Source organism: Calidris pugnax, unplaced genomic scaffold (assembly GCF_001431845.1).
Source record: "Calidris pugnax isolate Ruff unplaced genomic scaffold, ASM143184v1 scaffold8, whole genome shotgun sequence".
Classification (NCBI taxonomy): Eukaryota; Metazoa; Chordata; class Aves; order Charadriiformes; family Scolopacidae; genus Calidris; species Calidris pugnax.
In genome coordinates this window covers 13,465,683-13,490,410 of record NW_015090830.1, presented here as the reverse complement: position 1 = coordinate 13,490,410, position 24,728 = coordinate 13,465,683, and the positions used below count along the sequence as shown (strand labels likewise).

General features: G+C 36.3%; 1 protein-coding gene across 1 annotated transcript in view; it reads left to right on the top strand.

Annotated features, from left to right (window-relative positions):
• KDSR (3-ketodihydrosphingosine reductase) overlaps positions 1-23,428 on the top strand; it is a 24,283-nt gene extending 855 nt beyond the window's left edge. Inside the window, exons 2-10 of the mRNA XM_014941036.1 lie at positions 6,929-7,018; positions 8,166-8,222; positions 11,953-12,018; positions 12,168-12,263; positions 13,443-13,634; positions 15,319-15,402; positions 18,216-18,299; positions 19,643-19,744; positions 20,081-23,428. Of these exons, the coding sequence (XP_014796522.1) occupies positions 6,929-7,018; positions 8,166-8,222; positions 11,953-12,018; positions 12,168-12,263; positions 13,443-13,634; positions 15,319-15,402; positions 18,216-18,299; positions 19,643-19,744; positions 20,081-20,200 (891 nt within the window). The 3' untranslated portion in view covers positions 20,201-23,428. The remainder of the gene's footprint in view (positions 1-6,928; positions 7,019-8,165; positions 8,223-11,952; positions 12,019-12,167; positions 12,264-13,442; positions 13,635-15,318; positions 15,403-18,215; positions 18,300-19,642; positions 19,745-20,080) is intronic.
• The last annotated feature ends 1,300 nt before the right edge of the window (positions 23,429-24,728 follow it).

The following is a 24,728-nucleotide window of genomic DNA, read 5'->3' as shown; positions in this document are numbered from 1 at the left end:
ATCTGGGCGGGCTCAGCGTCGGGGGCGGCGGCGGGTTTGCAGGAGGTGCTGGCGGCTGGCTGTGGCACCCCGAGCTACCGAAACGTGGGAGCCGCAGGTCCGGACGATAAGGAAATGACCTGTGCAGATGGTTCTGACAACCGCTGTCTGTCTCGATTGGCTTGAGGCGATCTTCTGAGTCACCAGCAATGTAAACCATCTGCAGTCTGAATGTTGACTTTCTGAGACGTGCCTTTTGTACTTCTGAAGTTACTGGTCACCTTGAGTTTGGTTTTCTTGTAGCGTTTCCCAAGGTGTGTGCGCGCTCCTAAACAAAAGACAAAATCTATGGTTTTCTTGGTGTAAAAAAGCAAGTCAGACACGAGGAAATGGGAAGACTAATACAGAGGAAGCAGTCAGATGACGCTCATGCATCTTTTCGTCTTTAAGTACATAGATAGCGATGTCTATGAGCAATATTTTGACTGATTGTAGTGCACATGGTATAAGTTAGTATTCAGAAGGAAGTCTTCAGAAGAACATAGTGTTGAAACAGCTCATGAGTAGCACATCACTATATGTTGTAAGGGTGCCTGGCTGCGGGAGGTGGGGGCAGAGGAAGGAAGACAATATCCAGAGGCTTTCAGGTGTATCACAAAGTAGTGTATTTGGACACATGAGAGCAAATGAGTTAAGCAGCTGAAAGGTTCAGGGTCCTACAATCAGCTCCCTTAATTTAGGACACACCTCAGAGGTTTAAAGCTAAGCAGAGAAGCTCTAGTTTGCTGTTTGGTTAAATTTAATTTTAAGGGGTGAGTAGGTAGTGCTTGCAGATTCCTTTTTTAATGGTGGAAGTTTGAAATAATCCAAGAAGTTAGACTTTTTAGGTACAAGTGAATTTACAACTACTCTAAGTTAACTTCAAAAACATTTTTTTTAGCTCTGGTTCTTTTTTTGTTTTGTTTGAGGTTTTTTAATTATTATTTTTGGAGCTCTTCTGTGGAGGATGGAGCTGTCCCCAGAATGATTTAGACCTGTCCAAGTTGCAAGAGTATTCCAAAGTTGCTTTATGCAATAGGTGTTGCTTGAATGCCGTAACTGGCTTTATGGCATCGTATACTGTGTGAGGTGTGTTCGAGCTTGCGTTAAGGTTCTCTGGTTATGGCTTTTCCCACAGAATTAATGCTTGCTAAGGAAGAACCCTTAAGTAGGATTTTAAGAACCTTTCAATATTGTGAAAAAGCAAAGGTGAAGCAGACTTTTTGTGACTTTTATGGAGAAATAGAATAGCAAACAATAAAAAGTTCAATGGATTTTATTCCAAAATTTTGCTCGTTCATTTTTTTTAATATATTGTGATTGTCCCAAATTTTGTGTGTTCTTTATGTGATTAAGCTACTTAAAAGCTGCTGTACTGGTTTTTCTAATCAGAATGGTTCATTTAAGAAACTTCACATTGAAAATTGGGAGACTGTTCTTGTTTGAGAAACCTTCTCCCTGTAACCATTGCCATTAATTATGGTAGCAGTTTAAGCTCAACTTGATAAGAGTAGAAGTGTCAAACACAGTGTTCCTGCAAATCTTATAAAATTAGGAGTACAGCTAGAGAAGTAACTATATTAATATTTTGATGGCGGACAAGGCTGTAGATACATTTAACTTGATGATACATATAAAAACCTGCAGGTAAACAGTTTTATTGATGTTGCCACTGGCAGAGATACTTGTTTTATTTTGAATTTAGTTATGCTTTTAAAGTATTCAGGCAAACTAATGAAGTACGGAGCAACTGTTTCAGATTTCACTAGTTCTTACATTTGTAGATGCTGTTAGTAACGCTGGGCACTTGTATGTTTGGATTTCAAATTTTCTAGCATAATGCATAAAGAAGAATATTGGATGTTGGTACCGTAAATCAGAAATTTTGTTCAGTGAGGATTTCCACATTGTGTGTGTAAAGTGAATTCTTACACTGTATACTGGGAGTAAATGTTCTCTGCGACTGAAATAACTGAGAGACTTCATGAAAATATTTAAGGACCGTAACATTGTCTAAGGACTTCTTTGAAGTCTTCTCACAGAAGAATATCAAAATCTGTTAGGTGATCTGCATATGCAAATTCTTTTTAGTTTGACTTGATTCACATAAGACTGTAGATTAACATTTGTTAATCTTTGTTGGGCTTCAGTTAAACCCAAAAAAGGAATAAAGGCCTGCAAATAGCATATCTAGCTGGTTAAGCCCTCTCAAGAGGGTAAGTGATTACCATTGCACAGTAAGTAAAATTTTTGAAGATATATACTTCAGTAAATTGTTTTTCTGAAGCAGAAAAAGTCTGTCTTATCTAGAAGGTCTTCTTTCTGTGGGCCTGTTGAAAGTATCGTGAAAAATATATGTTACATTTCTGAAGGGTGGTCATTGGGCAACTTCAGATGTTATTACGTACCAGTTATTGAATTTTCAACTAAAGTCAGCGTTCTTTTCACTTAATCCTTCATAAAAAGGTTTTCTATTCACTCCTAACAGTTACAGTTAACAGATGTTTGAGTTATGGCTAAGTAACTGACTCTGGCTGCCTTTTGGGGTAGAAATTTGGAACGGAAAACTGTGGTTTTTTTCTCTCTGTCCTTTTCTGGAGTCACTTGCATGATGGAATTGCTCACTGTGTTAGGCGAGGCATGCTTTCTGAAGGAATCATCATCGTAGGAGTCTATTTTTCTTAGGGTGCTATTCAGAGTGAGAGTCTACAGAACTCCAGATTACTAGCGGCCTGATCTTGTGGGTATTTTCACCCCCACTTATCTGTTATGTATTTTGGTGACCCCACTGAGCACCATTAAATAGAAATGACTTCTCTGCTATCAAATTGGCTGAAACATCAGGTGTAGCTTACTTAAAGCAAAATGCTTTTTAGATGTCTAATACTACTTGCTTTGTTTCTAGCATGACTAGGGAAGTGTTCTCAAATAAAGGGTATAAAAGTTATTTTAGTGCTATAGAGCTGTTGCTTCTTGTGCTGAACTTCTCCGTCCTTCAAAAGTGGGAAGACCATTTTATACATCTTTTATTTTGCCATTGGCTTTAACTTTTTCCTTGGGTCTCAGGCTACATACTAGCAAATTACATATTCTGTGAGAATAAGCAATTATTTTGGTAGCTGATAATAACAGTAGTCAAGAAAATGAACATAGGATAAGGTAGTCATCACTGCTTCATGTACATCATGCTCACTTATATCACATTTACCTGCCCTTTGTTAGGGATGTTACACCTGCCCTATAAATGTTCTCTCTGTTCTTTCCTTCAACTTCTCTACAAAGGTGCTTTGTGTGATTGAGCAGAATGCAACAAAAACTTAAGATGTTAGGGCAAAACCAGCTTTCTGTAAATACCATGAGCAACATTTAGAAACTATCTCTGAAATACCAATGCTAACCTTCCCCTTCTTGTTTCAGCCTTTCTAATACCAAGCTGAAATTTCTGCAAAAAACCCCTGAGATCTCAGTGATATGAATACAGTTTATCAAAATTTGTGGATTAACAATGGCAGAAAACCTAAAGGTGTTCTCTGCTTGGGACTAGCTCCTGGACATAGTTCAAGATGATCATGCCAAATCCACATGCATAAAGGTCATCTCTAGTCTAGAAGTAGTTTCACCTCTTCTGTGCAGCACCCAATTTGATAACTGCGGTCAGCTTTAAGGACGGCTAGTCTTGGTGTCTCAGTAGCTCTTGTGTTGCGAGTGATACGATCTGTGGTTTGGATGCATTCAAGTGGTTGGACAAGAGGTCACTTTGAGTCTAGTCAGGCATGCTAACCATTCAGAGCAGACTGCAGGGATGTTCTGTGTCAGTGGAACTAAACACCTGTCAGAGCACTGTCTAAAAGCATGAAGCCAGCTTGTATCCAGTGCTAAGTGGAAGTTCATAGACTCTGTTGGAGATACAGAGCCTATGAATAGTCTTGATTTTGATCGTTCCTTGTGACATTCCTTATGGACTGTCTCATCAATTGAAGCAATTTTCCAGTATTTCCATCTTGAAGGTCAAACACAGCAATTCTCTGTACCTCACCCCAAAATTTACATTTTTCAAGGGTGAACCAAACTTTGTAATCAAGCATCATAGCTCAAGAAGTCAGAGCCAGACCCGTTCTGGAATAGCTAATTTGGTACCTGTTCTTCTCAAACACAGAAAAAGCTTACTAGCACTGCTCAAGGGCTGGTAGTATTGCATTCTGAATGTCTGAATTAATACTAGGATTTAATTGTCCCTTCCTGTCAAGAAATTCCTCTGTTTTGAGTTGCTGTGACCAGATTTTTATTTTTGCTAACTCCTCTGAGGCTGGGTTACAGTGAAATTTAAAAATGGGGTCAGTAGCAATTCAAATGTCTCAAACTAATGACGTGCAGTAGCACTGCAGAACTGTTGGCCAGAAGGGTAAGTAACCATAACAATGTCTTGTTTAATGAAGTAGATGTGGGCTCTTACTTTAATTCTGAGCATTTATGTTAGTAACTTACCTAACAGACTTCATACATTTGCTCAGGCTAACGTCATTGTAGCCCAAAATAAAGTTTTCACTAGTGTCAGGGATTATTTTTTTTCTATTGCATTAGCTTTCATGATGAATGTTCTGAAAGATGTGCGTATTAGTGACAGTCTCCCAGTTAATTGATATTGCCTTTTGTTGTTGACCTATCCAGTGTTCTTGGGTGTGACCATGAATAAAAACTTCCTTTTCCCACTTCTTGCATGACTTCAGACTTTGTCTTTTTGAAATGAATGTCAGCGTTGTCTAACAAGCCAGAGGCTTGGTACCAGTACCTCCACCTTCAAAGAATTCCTCAAGCACTGGTGCAGTTGACCTGTTCATGATGCTCAACAGTTTGTGCAATCAGCTGTCTCTCTGTGCTATGCCAAAAATTTGGAATTGGAGCTGTCTTCCATGCTCAATGGTTAGTTCGTGTGCTGGTATACCTCTGCTGTTGAAAATCTGTTGAAGCAACTCATGAGTGCTGTGGAACTGAGGTCTGACTTAGTGTATCAAACTGAGTCTTTAAATCTTTTCTGAGATGTATTGAAGTCTTGCAAGCTATTTTGGGAATACACTGAAATTCTTAACTTCTTTCCATCACGAACCGTAAATTATTCTAGAGTACTGCTGAAGTCCCAAATTATTAGCTAACACTCATGCTCTTACAAAGCAGTCTTTGAAAGCAGTCATCCTTGGGTGAGAACTCTACCGACCGGGTCTCCCATTTCCAGTACAGGACTTACATCTTGGAGTCAACCTCAAAGTTTAAAGTTGCGTGAAGCTCATCTTGCAGAGAGAGTCAGTTAAAAGCTAATCTGAACCAGCTATCTCTAACAGTAAAGGAAGCCTTAAGAGCTGAAATTTGTCTTTGTGAATGTTGTACCCAGTCTTAGTCCACTTGTGACTGAAGAGGAACCAGTCAAACCATGGACTGTGTTGTAAATCTTTGTTTGCTGGGATTATTTGACTTAAGTGAAGCTGTTTTTCAAGGTTAGTGATAAAATACTCGTATGATAGAAGAATTTAGTGACACATGGGAATGTACTTCTTGCTCTTCTGACTTTACTGCCTCCAGGAACAGAAAGAATTTTAAGGATAACACAGCTCTGAAAACAAAACTGAGGCGTTGGCAGATGAGGAGACAACAAAAGGCTTTTGATAGAGTGTGTAGTTAGAAATTGGGGATAGTTGCTCTTCCACTGATTAGCTCAATGCCTCCATTTTCTCATACTTAAAATGGAGGTGATACCTTACTTCCTCTGAAGCCTTTTGAAAGGTTTGATAAAGAGCAAAAAATGGTTTCCAGAGCAATCCGAATTGCTTCTTTTTCAAATTATTAGGAAATCTGTATTTCAGATTTCATTCCATCAACATAATTTTTTTCAATAACTGTTTCTAGGCATTTTGTTCCAATATTTTCCCAGTTACAGCCTCTTAGTATGCTGTTAAAAGACAATTCAAATAACTGGGGTATATAAGGAATATACCAGTGTTTTTTAAGGACATGCAGATTAGGCTTAAATGAAGCCGTCATCTAAAGGCAGTGTCAAACAGGCAGGCATTTTTATTTTAGTCAAAAAGAGAGGTCAGGATTGTCATCTACATGCTATTGCGCATGGAGTTCATCAGTAGGTTTATTGAGGGTAGTGAGAGAGGTGTTAAGATGACTTTAACCTGTCTATTAGTATTATTTGGGAGTATATCCTTCTGCAACATGTGATGCAGGGCTGTAGTCATTACCCTGCATTTGTCTATGGGCAAACTGTTAATCTCCTGTTTATGTATGAGACTTCTCAGTGTTACAGTTTAGAGAAAGAAGAAAAGGTAACGGAAGTTGAAGTGCTGGCATCCCTGTGACACTGGAATTGTTGGGTGGCACAGAGAATTCAGAATTCAGACCGGGAGGGCCAACTCTTGAACTAATTAATTTTTTTAACTGAGAAATAAGGTATTTTCTGCTTATGTGTACGTGATGTTATCTTCAGCAGGCAATCTGCAGTTGGTAATTTCTACTGTAATCCAGTATAGAGGGGCAGTGTTATTATGGCTGATGCCAACAGTGATTTCAAACTTCTACTTTTAGAAGTAACATACAAAAATTACTCAAAAGAATGTGAATGGCCCGAGTGGGTTAAAGTGTGCCTGATATAAGAAATGAGGAAAAAAAAAATATCCACTAAAGTAAAACTGGTTTTGGGGTATAAACAAACGCTTATCAATCTATTCAGATCTTATTTTTCATTCATACTCAATAATTAACTAACTTTTAGCGTATCTACTGTATTCATACCTCATTGGGTGATATTTTAATCTCAGTATGTTTTTAGAATTTTCATTTAATTAGACTCATACCATAAGAGAGAGGGGATGAGAATATTGTACTAACACTGCTGTTTTCAAATAACTTTTAGGTAACTGGAGGTTCCAGTGGAATTGGAAAATGCATTGCTATTGAATGTTATAAGCAAGGTGCTTTCATAACGCTGATTGCTCGGGATGAGGTAAGTGTGTGTGTACTTTTACTGACTAAACTGTTCACAAAAACTGTATAGATGGGGAATAATTTTGGAATTGGTAATTATTCATACTTTGGTGTTTATTTTAAGAGGAGCCTAAGCATTTCACATGAATGCATTTGAAGAGAAGAGGTGGCTGCCTTTTTAAGGAGTGTAGCCCAACATGGAATTTTTGATTAGCTTGCCTTAAAACTCTACCACTGCTTTCACTTCTTTTAATGACATTCATTATTTCACTGTCTAGAGTCGTGGCAGAGGACAAAAGCAGGAAAACCCCTATATTCTTTTAAAACTGTAGAATTTCTTTATAGTAAGTGACAACTGGGGGATTAAAGACAATTCTTAAAATTTATTTTGGTGTCTAATCAGCATTATATCATACATTTTACTACTGAAAAACAGTTCATCAAGGTGGCTTTGGAGGAAAAAGGGTTGCTTTGGGTTTTTCTAAGGGAGATTCAGAAGGTAGTTAGAATGACTCTGCTTTCATAACGAGTTGTTGTTTTATTTGTGGACAAAACCCCTAATAATTCAGGAAATAAAAGCTCTTAAATTTTTTGGGGGGCCTTAGTCCCAGCTGTCTTTGAAAATTTACTTACATTTGAGAACTTACTTTGCATGACCTTAAAAACAGCCAGAATTAACACAATTCTTCTTGAAATGGGCATGACAATTTGAATTTACCAAATTTTAATTTAATTTTTAGGATAATTTCATTACAGTGATTGTTTTATTTTATTGATTATTTACTGATTTTATTGACTATTTACTGATTATTTTATGTAATATTATATAAATATAAAATAGAACCAAAGTACAGGAGAAAAATTAATACCCAAGTCTTAAGTGCTCTGTGTAGTTGTATGAAACAAAAAACATTACATCTATTACAGAAGTCGTTACTGGCTTTAGAAGATGAAGTGAGAAACAGATCAATGAGTTCTAGTAGCTTGATAGAATTCACATCTTCACCATATATTTATAAAAATTGTAAAATGGTAATAGTAAAGTGTTATAACTAGTTGAGGATAACTTTTGGGGGGTTTAGTGAATGTTTTTAAGCCATATTGAAATATTGAACTATTTTGCTCTCAGAACTGCAATGGTTTAGCTGTTCTTTTATCCATTTCAGAACAAGCTGTTGCAGACGAAGAAGGAAATAGAGAAGTATTCTGTTAATGACAAGCAGGTAAGATCACTGCTAATAGTTGTGTGTTTTGTTTAAAGTAGTCCTGTCTATAAAACAAAGCTGTTTGACAAAAATATGTGAGGACTCTGAATTAAAAAAATCTAATTATATATGGTGCTCTGAACTCTGCTATGTTTGATGTTGCCTAGCTAGTGCTTAGCGTGCTTTTTTTAGAGAAAAAGGTAGATGTTTTCAGCTGTAGGTGTAGTGTGCTTTTTAGGATAGGTGCAGTGTACTGACACTTAATAAGCATTTGTATTCTTCAAGGTGAAGTGGAAGAACCAATTCTTTTCTTTTTTTAACAAATCTCATTTTGCAATTCATAAATACAGTAATTGTCTTAGGAAGGAAGTTCAGATACTTGTTTCCAGGTTTAGTGTACTATGTTATGCTTGTATTCCTTTTCCTGGTAAAGTACTCTAAACAGATACACAAATTAAATTTGTGAGTTTCCGAGACCTTTAAACACTGAAGCTGTTTTGGCAACTAGATAGTGCACTTGTGCATAAAGGCTCTGTTTTAGAGCTTATGGAGGTGCTAGGTGAGTTTGCAATGTTCAAAATAATGCAACTTCAAGATGAAATGCTGAAATTATTTTATCGCAGTACTAAAAATGAAGAGGATAGGGGAAATAGTATTGGGTCTGTTATAATCTTTGATTTCTCCTTTCTTGTATTCCAGAAGTTTTTGTTACTTTCATGATTACAAATACAAGAAATTTATTCCTGTGTGAAAAGGCATTTGAATTAATTAATTGGATATTCTGTTGAAAATAAGCAATGGAAAAAGTCAAATCCAATAATATTAGTACTAGCTGATACAAAATATTCTTAATACCTCCATTTATTAGATAAGATTCTGTCTTCCTTATATTTTTGTCAAATGGCTCAAGCTGACTTTTTCTTTTTTCTGTGCATGCTGCCTTATTCAGCTCATCTTTATTTGAAAAACTAAGCCATTTGAGGTGAGGAGAAACTATGTTGCCCATATAAAAATAAATAAATAAATCCTGATAACCATTTTCTTTTAGCTGCTCTAGTAGTTTCCCAGGCTGAGCATTAAAGTTAATCCCTGGTCAAACACTGTGTCTGGATGTTCCTGTTAAAATCTGTCCAAGCTTGATAGATGCAGACTTCTTAAAATAATATTTCTTGGTGCATGTTCGTCAGAGTTTGGCTAGAATCTCAGAAAGTACCTTCAGGGTTGAGCAAGCTCCAGTGTGGACTGAACAGGACAGCTTTTACAGAAGCAGCTTTAGATTTCCACCCATGTTAAGCATAGGATGGCTCTTCTGTAGCTCTTGTTGGGTTGTAGACAATGTCACAGGGGAGCCTGCCTGAGAAAAATTGAAGAACAGAACTGCAAAAAGCGGGGAGTCTGGGGCAGAGCTCCTACTGGAACAGCAGATGAGAAGTTAGGAGGTGAGGGTAGCTGAACTGAGAGAAGTTGTACAAAAGGATTGCTGAAAGAGTGTACACAAAGATGATGTCTGATATGGATCACATACACAGAGACCGGTAAATTTGTTAGATGTTGAGCTAAGAGGCAAAGATCCTCAGGATAGATGAGTGCTGACAGTGCAGCCTTTGTAAGTGTGCAATGGGACAAAGTCCTTGCCCTTAGAGGTTTGGGTTTGTTTGTTGGTTTTGGTTTTTTTTTTTCAATATTTCTTAAATCCTTCTCATAATGTAGAATATTCCCAGTTACTTCACTGGGAGTTGGATTTATTGTGAAAGCTTTATTGATGATCCAATGCCATGCAATATGTAGAAAAAAAGGTGAGGAGCAGGGTTGGGGATATTAGACTAATTCTGGCAGCCTATTCTGTGTCCTAGGCATGGATCTATACTGCATGCTTTGGAGTGAAGGTAATCAGTATATTATAGCAGAAGAAAGAACATATGATAATAGAAGCAAAGAGGTGAATTGTATAATGTGACAGTAGTCAATAAAAGCTGTGGTAGTTCCCGAGTGTGTTGGTCACAGTATGAATAACTAATCTATGCCATCTGGTATATTAGCCAACTGCTCCAATTTTGGTACAGAATTTTTTTTAACCTCCTCATTGATCTTGCAAAGACATCCAGATAATAAATCAATGGGTTTTTATGTGTAACTGCTATTTTGTTCTCAAACTTACGTAAAAGATAAATATTTCCAAAAAGTAATAAATGCCCTAAGGGGAGATGCATGTAGACCCACCAGTAACTCGTACCACAAGTTTACTCTGATGTCCGACTACACACAATGCTGGGAGGCAGGAATAGCCAACCTGCTGTACAGGAATGGCAGGCAGATTCTGTTTATGCAGCTAAGAAGTGTTGCAGTCTGACCAGAGGCAGAGCTGCCAAATAACAAGCTGCCAAAGCAGTTAGTTACACTGTGCTAAGCTTTTTTTTTTTTCGTGTGTGTGTGTCCACGTGCTCCATGCAAGTGGTCACAATGATACTTGTACAAACTGGTGATGACTTTTTTGATTTCACCTCGAACTGAGTTTAAAGGAATTGACCAAAGTAACAGAAAGGACAGAAATTGGAACAAGAATACAGGAGTCCCTCTTTTAATTGCGCTGTGAGATTGCTTCTCCTTTCAAGATGATTAATTACCCTGAAGCTCTGCTGGATTGCTCAGCAGAGAGGATAGCTTGTTTGTAAATACCTGGCCAAACTGGAGTTTGTAGCGATCTTACAGTTTGTAAGTGGTAACCCAAAGGCAGTGCTTCCTTTGGCCAGAAGTTGATTTGAAGGTGCTTCAAATCAAGGTTCTGAGATCATCTTGCTGAAAGTAATCAGTAACTTTAAAGAAAAGCAGGGCCCAATTTTTAGCTGCAACAGAAATTTGGTATCACTGTCATATGTTTTTTCTTGTCCTGTCCTGCCTGCCTCCCCTGCCTTCTCCCCCAGGCCAATGCATATTTTCAGTTTTCTGTATCTTTCAACCTAAACCCCATAATCTCTGGTTTCCAGACAAGAAGTAAACATATACACATTACTTCACTTTTTAGATATTTAAAACACTGTGCAGCTAGTCAGTTTCTCATAGAATTTTTATTTTAATTTTGTCCTTGACATGTCCCAGTTAAACAGTATGTAGCTAAGTTTATTAATATTCTTCAAAAAACTTTTTTTTTTTTAAAGTGAGTAGAGTGCAATGTTAGTGCTAAAGTCAGCAAGTTTATAACACTTGCTTTATGCATTTTTGGAAAAGTGTTTTTGCAGTGCTGATGCTGCAGTTTCAGAGCAACATTCTGCAATCATGCCTTGCTATGATGTGGGGAAAAAAAGTTTTTCTTAAAGATAGCCCAAGTCACACAAATGGCTTGACTTGTGTTTAGCAGTGATGAAAGTTAAATGTAGCACTGTGGAATTTTGACTACCTTAGAATAGTTTTTATTAAATGTTGTGTAAATAACTCAAGTCATAGTGTGTCTTAGTACAGCGAATAAGAAATGATACTTCGCACATGAGTAGCTTCTTTGAAGATCATGAAGTGCTTATTTGTTCTTAATATAATCATTATACTCAAATGTGTGTGTGAGGGGGCGGAGCTCGGAGGAGGCAGGGATTGCTTTCTCCAGTGCAAGAGAAGTGCAAACTGTCCTGTCAAAAAGACTTCTTTTTTTTTTCTGGAAAAGATGTCATTGGGTTTTGTTTCATTTTGAAAGGCTCAGAGTCAACAGTTACTGGACTTAATCATGTTGTAAGAATGTTCTTGCACTTTCCTTTTCCAGGTTGTACTATGTATTTCTGTTGATGTATCTAAAGACTATGAACAAGTGGAGAATGTCCTAAAACAGGTGAGGAAGTAGTTCTAAGTATGTATCTTAAGAAGCTTATCTGTGTGTGACATATTTTTATTGGAAATAGTTTTTTATAATGATACTGTGCTGTGGGATGAGGTTTTTTTCCTGCTAAAGAACATCTTACCTTTTTCCCGCTCTTCCAGGCTCAGGAGAAGCTGGGGCCAGTTGACATGCTTGTAAACTGTGCAGGAACATCAGTTACAGGAAAATTTGAGGATATTGAAGTGAATTCTTTTGAAGTGAGTGAGCATACCTTTTCATTTTATTATATGATGATTTCTTATTCAACCATTCTAACAATTAGATAGTATTCCTGTGCCTTTGCAGACTTTGTATGCTTTAGCAGGGGAGTTGGATCAGATGATCTCTAGAGGTCCCTTCTGACTCTGACAATTCCATGATTCCGTGATAATGATATACTTGATTTGTGGCAGCTGTCAGAATTAGAATGTATCTTTACATTTACAAGGATTGTCTCTTAATTCTCACCTAACTATTGGTCCCTTGCTGCGTCAGAAAAGTGAATTCTCCCTCTGGGATGGAGTCCTCAAGATGGCAGAAAAGCCTGGGTTGTGTTTTCGTAGTTTAATGCATTGTGAAAAGCACTGAATTTCACATGGTGTAATTTTTTATTTTTTCTTCTCCGGTAAAGTTTGTTGTGTTTTAAAAATACTTTTAACCTGTTTAAGAAAAATTTGACTGTTACCACTATTAAACTGAGGTGTACAAATTGTTTACAGCTTGAGAAGCTGCTGCTCTGAAAACACCAAAAAAAAATACCCCAAGCCCCTGTATTTTAGTTATTTTATGCCCACAGATCTCAGGCACCCAGTCATCTGCAGATAACATTGAATCATCTGAAAAAACTAAATAGGCATAATTTTATAATAAATCTGAATCATCCATTCTATTGCTTATATAGGCTATCAGTTGTGTTCTAGGTCTTCTAGAGAGTGACATGAAAGACTTCCCCCTATCCATCAAAGATTAAAATCTGTGAAATGCATAAATACAGAGATTTTTTTGTTTGTTTCTTGTTTTAGAAAGTTCTTTAAATTGTCATTTCATTATGTTTTCATACATTGTGTCCTGGACACTCTTTATGTTAGATTTTTCCCTCAAATGTTCTTTGTGCCTTGAAGGTCTTACAGTTCAAAGTATTATCAGTATCCTTGATGCTGTTAAGACTTGTAGATAGTCTGGATTTCTTTTGGCTTAAGTGAGAATTTTAGCTATAGAACAGTTTATGAAGCTGTAGAATAGAACGCAATTGTTTCTTTTCCCAGCTGATAGAACTACAAATGTAGTGAATTTTGTTGTTAAAGCAGACTGAACTAGGGATTTTTGATTAATAATACCAAACAGTAGGATGATTCTGAATCTGTGACTTAAATATCATATTAATATCGTTTGTACAGAGATTAATGGCAGTCAATTATCTGGGTAGTGTTTACCCGAGTCGAGCAGTGATTGCTACCATGAAGGAACGAAGGATGGGAAGGATTGTGTTTGTATCATCTCAGGCTGGGCAATTAGGCCTATTTGGTTATACAGCTTACTCTCCAACAAAATTTGCTCTTCGAGGGTTGGCTGAAGCCCTGCAAATGGAGGTATGTGTGCAATAATTTAAGTATTTTTGATTGTGAACAAAATATTTTTTTAACTAGCAGTACAGCAGGCTTTCGTTGAAGTAGTCCTTTTCGTGTTGGGCAGCGCTACTGTTATCTGTGTGCTATGTTGGCCCTTTTTTTGGCAGCAGTACAATCCTATTGCTGTGCATGGGGTTGCAGAAACTAAGCTGATTTCAATTACATAAGAGGGAATAGATTGAATCTGTTCCTAGAACTGAAGATGACATGTTCAGACTTTTTTTTTATCTTATATTTTAACTAAAAGCACTTGGATTTTAAGTCTTCTGAGAAGAGTCTTTTCAAGGCTCTAAGTGCAGAATGGTATTGAAGATCCCATGGATGCATCAATGGTAGGCCAGTAATTCCCAACTTGTTTGTGAGGCTGCAGCAAGTGGTATGTAAAACTTGCAAGATAGGTCCACAAAAAAAAAATTTGACAGTAGTTCACCCTTCTAAATTCTGGTATAGATTAACTTTTTATAGTGTGATGATCTAAGCTTATGCTTAAATCAAAACTAAAAACCCAACAAATACTGTTTTAATTATTCAATGACACAAGATTGGTAAGTGCATTGTAGTAAGACAGGTAACATTGATTTCAAGATTGCTTCCCTTCTTTTGTTAAGGATGTATATTACATTGTTAAGTAGATATTAAGTATATATATTAAATGTCTGTGTTTTGGTTCTAGACCTTTGCATAGTCCCAGTTTTGCCTTGGTCTGCTCAATGTATGCCTTGATCAGGATAAGTATGTGGGGTAGAACTGCCTGTAATCACTTCTGGCCTGCCAGATAGAACAATGTGACTGCAGGGTCTTTCTTTAGACTGGGGACATATCTTTTGGAGACTGAATTCTTCAAAACTAAAAATAGGGCATTTATGGGCCTGTGATGTGGTATTTCAGTAAGTGTTTTCAATGTAGAAAGTTTTTACAGGTTTGCATTGTAGTAGTTTCTGAATAGTAGTGCAGTAAGTGATGTAATTCTATGACACATACATACAAATACATAACTAAATGCAATCCTTGACTCGAGGCCTTCCATTTTTTTCTTACACTTTCTACTTATTTTTTTGTTTCCGTAAATTTTTATCCCTTGTAAGTTTATACCATGGGTTGAAAAGCCTTGTAACTTGACTGTCTCTCTTAAAGGTACCAAATTTGAGTTTTAAATGTTTGTTCTTTTTTTCTCGTGTTTGTTCAGCAGAGAATGTTTGTTGACATAAACAACAAGAAAAAAGCATGCTAATAAGTTTCAGTGAAAGTCTTTTTGGCCTTGTGTTTATGAATGCTGAGTACTGGTGTTTGGCAATGGTTTAGTCTTGTCTTGAAATTGGCAAAATTAGAGAGCTAAACTCCTTCCATATTCCTCCTAAAGGTCTTAAAAACCACTTAGATTCATCAAATAATTTATCTCAAGTGCAAAGTTTTTAGATATTTTTATTAAACAAAACATAACCGTCTCTTGCTTTTTGCTGTTTTGCTGTCACATTTGGCAGAACTTTTGAGTCTTGCAAGTGCTGAATATGAGGATGACTAAACACTAGAAGCAATTTAAATTCATGCCTGCTCTATTTCTTTGGTACAAGAGAAATTAATGAAGTTCTGAGGGACATGTAAAGGCTGTCAATATTAAGATAAGACTTTCTTTTGTAAAATACAGGTAAAGCCTTATAATATCTACATAACGGTGGCCTATCCTCCAGATACTGATACACCTGGCTTTGCAGAAGAAAGTAAAACAAAGGTAAACTGCTGTTCAGTAATGTTATTAAAGCTTCATTTTGTAGTAGGCAATGCATTTCAGTTTTCATTCACTTCGGTAGTATTTCTGAGATCAGTTCATATTAAGATTTTAACTAGTACTTCAATATAATTCCATTTTATCAACTTAACTAGACAGAGTTAAATAACTTGTAGGATAATTTTGTGTAGTTTATTGTTCTGGCTTTAAATGGAAGAACTGCCTACCTTATCATATCTGAAACACTGGAAAGTCTTTCTGTACGCAATCAAAATACTGTTGTGGAATGGTAAACTGTAAAGCTACTATTTGTTTTGATATCAAAGCTTAATGAACTAAAAATAACATTCCTATTTTGTGTCTTTTGATAATAGGCGGTTGTTCTGATAGATGTGACAGATCAAAATAAACCTCATTTCCTTCAGTGAAGTCTGCAAACTAACCATGCCGTATGACTATATGTAATGACACAATAATGGCTGTTGTCTAGTATTAAAGTAGGAAGGAAATTCTTTTGCATTGGGATTGGACTGTAAATGACAATACCACTTTTCAGAAGGATTTATCAGCAGTAGACCTCTTTTATTTGACTTTACCTTGAAAGTGGAAGTTTTGGCCTTCAAAAATTTAGTTCCATCTCGTTATAATGCACACATGACCCTACATATGAAGTAGAATTCCAAAAACTGCATTCAGGCCCCTGGTTCAGACTGAAGTGTCAGGTAACTGGAGAAAAATGTGTCTATTTTTTATTTGCATGCCATGAACTAGAAACCTGATATCAAAGGAGATTAGCCTTTTCAAGATTCTCCATCATGTAAAATAGGAAATTGAGGTTGAATTCCATTTTGTCTTTCATTCTTCGTGTAGGAATCAGTAGGGATTGTATAACACAATTCTTACTTCATTATTTCTTGATATAGATATTCTGTATTAAATATGTACTCCCACACATCCACATAAAGTGCCAGAATTAGACATCTGCAGATACTTGTACAGCTTGCATATTCTGTGGGATTTTTCTCTGCATAATAGCTTATTTCAGGGAAATAGTCACCAGCAAAATGCACGGTTCATCTAAGATTTCTCTTTAAAAGAGATTCAGTGAGATTTATCTTGTCAAAATGTGTTAGCTTTTAAGCAAAGACTTCTGCTTTGCATTAGCATACATGAAGTCTTGGGGTGACTTGTGCCTGTCATGATAATGCACCTCAAATCTCTACAATATTGCATTGCTCTGACAGTTCAGATACTCATTTATTATTTTTGCGTTTATTTAATACTACTTAGTTTAGAACATGTGTCTCTGTAGTTTGCATTTCTTTAGGATTATGCTGTTTTTCTCGGGTATCATTGAATACAGTAAAAGAATGTCAGGAACTAGGATACAGCTTTCTTGTGTATAATCATTTACGTGGTTTTTTTGGTTGGTTGGTGTTTTTGAGGCAACTGGTTTACAAATGACAACCATGCTTTGCCTTACTGACTAGCCAGATAGAGTATTTAATGGCTGATTTCTGCCTGTCTTTTTTTCGACATGTCATTAACTTCAGCTGTTGCTGCTGAACAGCTATTAATTTTTTTCCCAAACTTGTAGTATTTGAGTTACTGTTGACATCCCTATATCTCTTTCAGATTTGGTTGGTACAGGCCAGTAAGCTCAAAAGTACATAGGGGTTATGAAATGGAGATCTGATGATGTAAAACATATAATTGTAGGAAAGCATGTAAAAGGTGTTTGTATGTGATTTCTGCTGGCAAATTCCCCCCACCTCCTCTAAAATGAGCCTGGTCAGTGAAATCAGGATTCATAATTCTATAGGTATTTGGAAATAAGCCTTTTTCTGTGAATTTTAATTTCTGTAGTACTCTGGATTGATAAAGAGAGAGAAACCGCTAGTTGCTCAGCATTTCCCTAGAAGTGCTTTTTTAAAGTATTAATATCAGAATTAAACTAGTCTCAGTATTTGACTAGGCTGAACTGCTTCAACTGGGTTTTGTTATTAAATGTATCTGAATTAGCCATTACAACAAGTCGATTTGTGACCAAGTACTCTTTTTCTCCCTAATTTAGCACTGATTTTTCTTCATTACCAGACCTATCGTAACATTGAGCATAGCTTGCTGTGCAGTTGGCTCCATCATTGTTTTGTTTGTTAAAAGGACATGAATGACAAACATGCTTCTAAATACTTCAAAGCATATTTTTGCCGTTTGTTTTTGTAACAAACCAGACGTGTTTAGGGTTTTTTTGTGAAAGAAATTGTGATTGCTAGAATAACGGCAATAATTGTGTTCTTCTAGTGAGGTAAAGTGCCATAAATGCCTTAAAACATGAAGAAATAAAGTGCAGTGATAGATTTTGGTGGATAGTAGTGTATAGAGTTTGAGAAATTAAATTTTTTAAAAAAAAAGCTTTTTTGTAGGTTCTTAAAGTATTTCAGGCATATCTTTTAATTTCTGGCAAAAAAAACCCATAAATGAACTAATGCAAGTGTTGCAGAGACATAGTTTAAGCATTTTGATAACTTCTCCTGAAAATTAGATACTTGGGGGGAAACAGTTTTTCATATTTTATTAGTTAACTGTTAAAAAAATGTAACTCAAGGAAAAGTTGGCATTTCCCTTCATAAAATTAGTCTTTTATTTAGGAAGGTGTTTTTACCTTTCTTTAAGTGGATGTTTTAGATAACAGCATGGTACCACTTGGTAACAGTGGTGTCATCCATGACAAAAGACTCCAAACCAAAATTTGACCTTATTTTTCTCTCCTGTGCGTTATTAGTCAAACTTACATTGGTGTTTTTCTGCTAAAGCCCTTAGAGACGAAGCTAATTTCTGAAACCTCATCGGTTTGCCAAGCAGAACAAGTCGCCAGAGTTATAGTCAAAGATGCCATCGTAAGTAAATTATCTTTTTAAACTATGTTCTTTGTTGGAGAGGCTGGGATTGCGTGTAATGCTTCTTTGAGACTATAAGACTATGGTGAAGCTAAATGCAAAATCGATTTACACAAAACAGTACTCCTTGTTTAGTTTGAACAAGAAGTATTTTCTTTTTTCTTATTTCTCCACTGTAGCCACAAATGATTTTATACAATCTCCTGCAACTGAAAAGTATCTGAAGTTGTACATCAGACAGAACCAAATGATGCATCAGTATGATGCAATGTCTCAAAGGCAGATTATGACTGCTTTTAAAGCTGTAAACTCTATTGACTTTTTATGTATTAAATACCATTTGTCTAACCTCAAAAGCTTGTTAGACTATCTTATTTTTCTTGAAGATGAGTTCATTAAAAATAATTTTAAAACAAATGAAGGCAGTCTAGCATTTTGGCTTTTAACGTCTTAAGTATGTGATTTATGAGTGATTAAAATACATAAAATGCTGCTCATAGTGGTTAAAGGTATATTGCCTTTCTAAGGAATTTTTTAATGTTTTATGGTATGAAAAGCTTGCACAGTTAGTAGAGCACCTCAGAATAGAAACAAACATGAAATTTCATCTTCATAAAGTTATTAAATCCTAAAATCTGTAATTACTTTACAGTTCCAAATACTTTTTGGTCTTCAATTTGATTTATACCTACAGCAGGTGTTCAGTTGTTACAGTATTTTCAGAAACGCAGCACAAACACAAAATCATGTCTGGTTTTAGGGTGGTGAGTTTTAAAAGGAAGTACTACCTCCTCTCTAATCTTAAGCATCTGGTATTTCTACATCATGGTTTCCAGCACTTTGGATGATATATTTGTTCAGACATGGTCTTTATGTACTCAAGCCATCAAACTGAGAGACTAAAATAGAAATTAAAAGGTATTTTAATATTTAAAAAACCTGGCATTTGAAATATAACCCCCACCAAATCACAATTGATAACACACTACTTTTAACAAAAGGCAAGCAGTATTTATTCTCCAATTATAGTAGTGATTGGTGATCTGACAGCGTTAGGGTATAATTCTGTCTCTGAAATGTATTTACAGATGGGGAGACTATCATGCATATTTTCTATCAGTAAGCTATCGTTTTAAATCTGCAGTAATTTTGCAACGTTGCTGTATAGCACAAAATATTTTTAAGTATTTTGAATCTTAATTGTGTTAACTCTTTTTTTTTTTTTTTAATCAGTCAGCTACATTCATCAAGAATAGCTGTTGAAATAAGATACATATGATTTGCCACTACTGGGTAAATTACTTTTTTTTCTTTTTTTTACTTGCTGTCTTCCTTCTATCTAGCAAGGGAACTTTAACAGCTCAGTTGGATCAGACGGGTACATGCTATCAATATTGACAAGTGGAATGTCACCAGTCACTTCTATTACTGAAGGTCTTCAGCAGGTAAGATTTGGGAAGGCCCCATAGTCACAATTCGTTACCGCTTAAAATACTTCAAAATGTAGAACACTGTGCAAACATTGATTATTTTTTCATCAAATGGTTGTTAATACTGTGGAGACTTGGGTTTAGTGAAACTGAAGTGATATTTTTCAAGCTGAAGCAGCAAGCTGGGGGGAAAGCTACTACTACTACCTGCTACTCCATCCTGAACTGTTACATAGTTATGATGGTTTTCATGATGTAGCATACCTGCCTGGAGCTTTATTTCCCCAAGTACTTAATATGCTGCAGTCTGGGATCTTAAATGAACTGAAAGATGTTTCTCTCTGTTTCCAGGTTGTTTGCATGGGCATTTTTCGCATCGTTGGCCTATTTTACCTAGGAAGTTTTGACAGCATAGTTCGTCGCTGCATGATGCAAAGGGAAAAATCTGAAAGTGCAGATAAGAATGAATAATCTTTACTTTGAATTTGAAAGAAGGTTAAGCAGTCCGGGACAGCTTGCTGCTTAAGTGGGACTCAGTTTTTCTCCGGAAGGATTTAGACTGGAAGTACTTGTGTGTGTGACGGATGAGTCCCCTCAAAAGCTATGAAAGAAAACAGAAGTACAACTCCAGAAAACGCCAAACTATGCAAAAGTGTGAGTGAGGATTAGATATTTTTTTTTGGTGATTTGAGTTAGAATTTGGGGAACTTGTAAGTGATCTGCGGAGTAGAAATTGAGAATGGACTATGTGTGGTGATTCTGGACAAATGCTTAAGTTTTCTCACTTTGGTGCTTATGGACAAAATAAGTACCATAATGGACTGGGCAGAAGTAGGTTGAAGTCCCCTGAACAGGTTGGTACCTTTTGCTAATCTTCTGGAACCGGTTTTAATTTAGAATGTTAACTTTTCCTCTGGCCAATCTACAGATCCTTCTGTCAATGACAGCTTTCTTTATCCAACATGCAACTGCAGAAACCTTAAGGTGGCAGATACATTTGTATGATCCAAGCTTTCTCAGTCTGGGAGTAATTAAAAAGTATGATTTAATATATGCATACTTTCTAAAGGGAGATGAAGAACCCGTTCCCACAGAGAAATGCGAGGAGATGTGATCGGGTCTGTAGCTCTTCTGGCCTTTTGAAGTATGTTGTGAAACAAAGAATATCAAACCAGTATCAAGTGTGTTGATTATGACTTTCAGCATTTTAAGCCATTGAAATAATGTACAATTTTTACAGATACTTACTTTTCCATATCTGCCAGGTTTTGCTCTGGAAAGGAAAGTAGCTTAATGCTACTGTTATGCACATTATTTTTCAAAGCTGCAAATGATGAGCCAAACCAGTAGTTGATGATAGAATTAATTGTAATTAAAATGCCAGGCTCTTCCAGTAGCAGGAATGTAGCTTTTTGGGGCAGAGGGTCAGGAGGGTGTGTGTCAGAATGGCATTCCACACTTAATTTTACCACTACACGGAAAAACTTTCACATGAGAAGAAATGATGTAAAATACTCTCCTTCTATGCCCCACTTCTATTTTTTTTTTTCATTTACATTATATGAAACAAGGCTGTTCAATAACTGCTTCGGAATACACAGAACCCAGTGGTGGTTTTTAATAAATATTAAGTTTAACACTGAAAAAGCTTGATGCATAACAATGATGTTTTAAGGGTGCACTATATATACTGTTTATTTAATGGACCACTATAGCAAGTGCCTTGTGAGCTGCTTTTTTTTCCAAAAGCTGCATATTTTGTATTTGTTAGCACTGCTGTGTTTTCAATGTCATATTTTCCATTTTCAGTCAGTACTCTGAATCTAAAATTACTTGTAAAACTGGGCACTTTCACTTCCTTGAAAGTAGTATTTCACAACAAAATAGGCAAAATTGATTGCTTGTGTTAAGATAGTCTGTACCTCTATTTAAGAAGAGATATTCAGTTAACCTGAGATGAAAAATAATAGGTGGTTAACTGGAAAACCTTTAAAATGTAATTTTTTGAGGCTATTTTCCTTCTCTGAATTTGATTATCACTTTTCAAATATTCTTCACATAGACTAAATTTGCTTTAATACCTGGTTTACAAACATATTGGCACTCTCATTTTAAGTAGTTAGACTTTCATTAGATTGCAAACATTAAGTCATTGTTGAATTCTTCACAAAGCCTGTGTCTTAGGTCCTGCCTCCTAATTTTTAGATACGTGAAGTTGTGCATGCCTATAATATAATACTAATTTTGAGAATAGTGTATTCCTGCATTTTTAAACAGCTGGGCTTCAGTGCAAAGAATTCTAGTGTGCGTACGTGTTTCCTGTGCTGTTAATGTGAATGACATAATGGAGCATTTATCATACCTCTGTTGTCAACATTGCTATGTTTCTTAAAGCGACATAACAATGCTCTTTGGACCCTATTATTAATTCCTATTTTGATGCAAATCAAATACTCCTTTGACCACCTGCAAAAGATACCAAAACGGGTAAATCAGTTGTGCTGTAGCTTGAAAGAAATGCCTGTGTAAATAAGTTGGCATCAACACAAGCTTGAAGGTCAGGACTTCAAACCAGTAAGACTTTGGATACTTGAATTTTTGGATCTTCAACTTAGAATGTTAAAGGATTTGCGCATAAGGAACATAATCAGAGCACACATAAGACATTATGGCAGCTGAGCCTCTTTAAAATATTTCAGGTTGGACATCTTAGATCACTAATCACTCTTGCTTGACTGAAAAGTCCTCCAAATAATGACTGATAGAATTCAGTGCAAATGTCTGAAGGAGTAAGAATACTGAGTCAAAGTTATGGCCCTGATCTATAGAGATGTCAGCTCACACCTAATTTTGCATAGTGTAAGTGGTTGTATTCATGGTAAAATTGTAGGTTGAACCCCTCAGCAATTGTGGAAATTGGAATGAAACAAGTTCTTTGATGGAACAAGAAAAATCTTTTTAAATGTTCTAGGTGCTGCAGTTGCAAGTTAATACAGTTAAAATTAACTGGTAAACTTTTCAACAGTTTTATTGTCAAAACATAGTAAACTGTCAACTACAGCAGCCTTTGGTGTAAATTTTGTTTTCTTCTGCACATTCCCTATCAACCAATGTACTCGTCTTAAGGTCCAATATGAAGTGAAGGAGATGCCTTGTAATCTTGTGGAAAAATGTTTAGCAGCCAAAAAACTATTTTGCCAGTTTAAATGTTACAAAACCTCTGCATTGAAATGTTTTAGCAATGTATTAGATCAGTGAAGAACTTCCAATAGGCTTTATTACTTTTTGTCAGATTGTGTTAATAATTTAATCACTTGTGCCATATCAGTCAGTGTCTTGTCTCTTGTTTTCTTTGTCCATCTTTAAGATTCGATTTAGGCTTTGATAGTCTTTTCCATTCCATGTAGTTTCTAATGACTGTCTGCTTTAAATACAGATTTATTGTAACTATACATATAGTTTACTTCACCAAGGTGTTCATGTGCAATTTAAATAGATCTAATATTTTACTAAGAAAAAAGATATAGATAAATAAACTTTATTTGCTGTGAAAAACTCTAGGCACTTTTAAATGGTAAAAAGATATAGCATTATTTGTAAAAAGAAACTTTGTGCTTATTGCTTCATCATTTTTGTGCCAGAACTGTAAACTAGTTTTCATATTTTATATTTCTCAAAATAAATGGAGAATCAACAAAGCCTGTAATTTCTAAGTTCTTTGAGGGGATGAAGAGCAATAGAGAAATTCATTTGCAGGGGTTGGTGGTTTTCTTTTCTTCTTCTTTTTTTTCCTTTAAATCTGGGATTAGTTCAGCAGGATCCTCTTAATTTTGTAGGACAGCAGAGGGGGCAATATATCCCTCCATTTTAGCAGCTTAGGACAGAGGTGTGCAGCGGCTGAAGAATTAGACTGAATATTGTCAGCAGACCCGGTGTCATCAAACCTTAATGAAAGTGGGATTAAATTGACACAACCTGTCTTTATCTCAGGGGGAGCTGCCAGTGTATAACTAGTGCTGGTGCTCTCTGGAAGTGCTTGTGAATCCTGATGATGCTCATTCTTCCTAGAGGGGAACAATAGCAATAATAGCTCTATGGTAGCTGTCTTCCTGCAGCACCACTGAGCGTGCAGCTGTATAGAAAATTACTGTATTATGGTTCAGGTCTGTGGTAGGAGGGCCTGAGTGGAGAGCTAGCTCCAAGATAATAGTAGGGGAGAAACAGCCTCTAAGATAGTTATTCTCAAAGTAAATCCCAAATCACAGAAGTTCAATCTTTTAGAAGGATAGTCTTATTAAATTATCAGAGAGCCAAAATCAAAGATGGATTGAGGAAAGTATGGGCTGTATAAAATGTGTTTTAAAGCTATGGGGCTGATACTAATCTTAGAATGTTGGAGAAATAAAAGTTTTGAAAGGGAAGAAGGCCACACTGCAGCTGGAGCTGCTGATTTTTTTCCTTTCCAATGTAAGTAGCAGGCCAAAGTAGATTGCTCTTCATTCCTTTTTGTAATCGGATTTCAGCTACAAGGCTAAATTATCTGGTAGCTCCAGTCTTTCCTTTTTTTTTTCTGTCCAGTCAGTACCGAGCACACTGAACAGTAGGTGCGTGTTTGATGATCTGTCAAAGCTGGTAGTAAAACCTCATGAAGTCATTTCCTTTCCTCTGTCGCTGGGGGGAGACTCAAAAGAGCCAGAGACCTTCAAATGAGGTGCCTGTCTTGCTGCACCTCCCATCCTCTTTCTCTTATTTCCTTTCTTTCAACCCAGATGCACTAAATTGGTGAAAAAGATGACCCTGCTAATCTTCTGTTGGTGGTGGTCTGCGGTGGGTGGGAAACGATGCTGCTAAGCTTTTGGGCAGAAACTTGCACTGAAAGAAGCAGAAAGTGCTTCTGGGTTTTTTTTTTTTAATTAAAAAAAAAAACAACATAGCAACCCAAAGATGCATGTCTAATTTGATGGAGGGGGACAAGGGGAAACATTTCACGAAGCTGAGT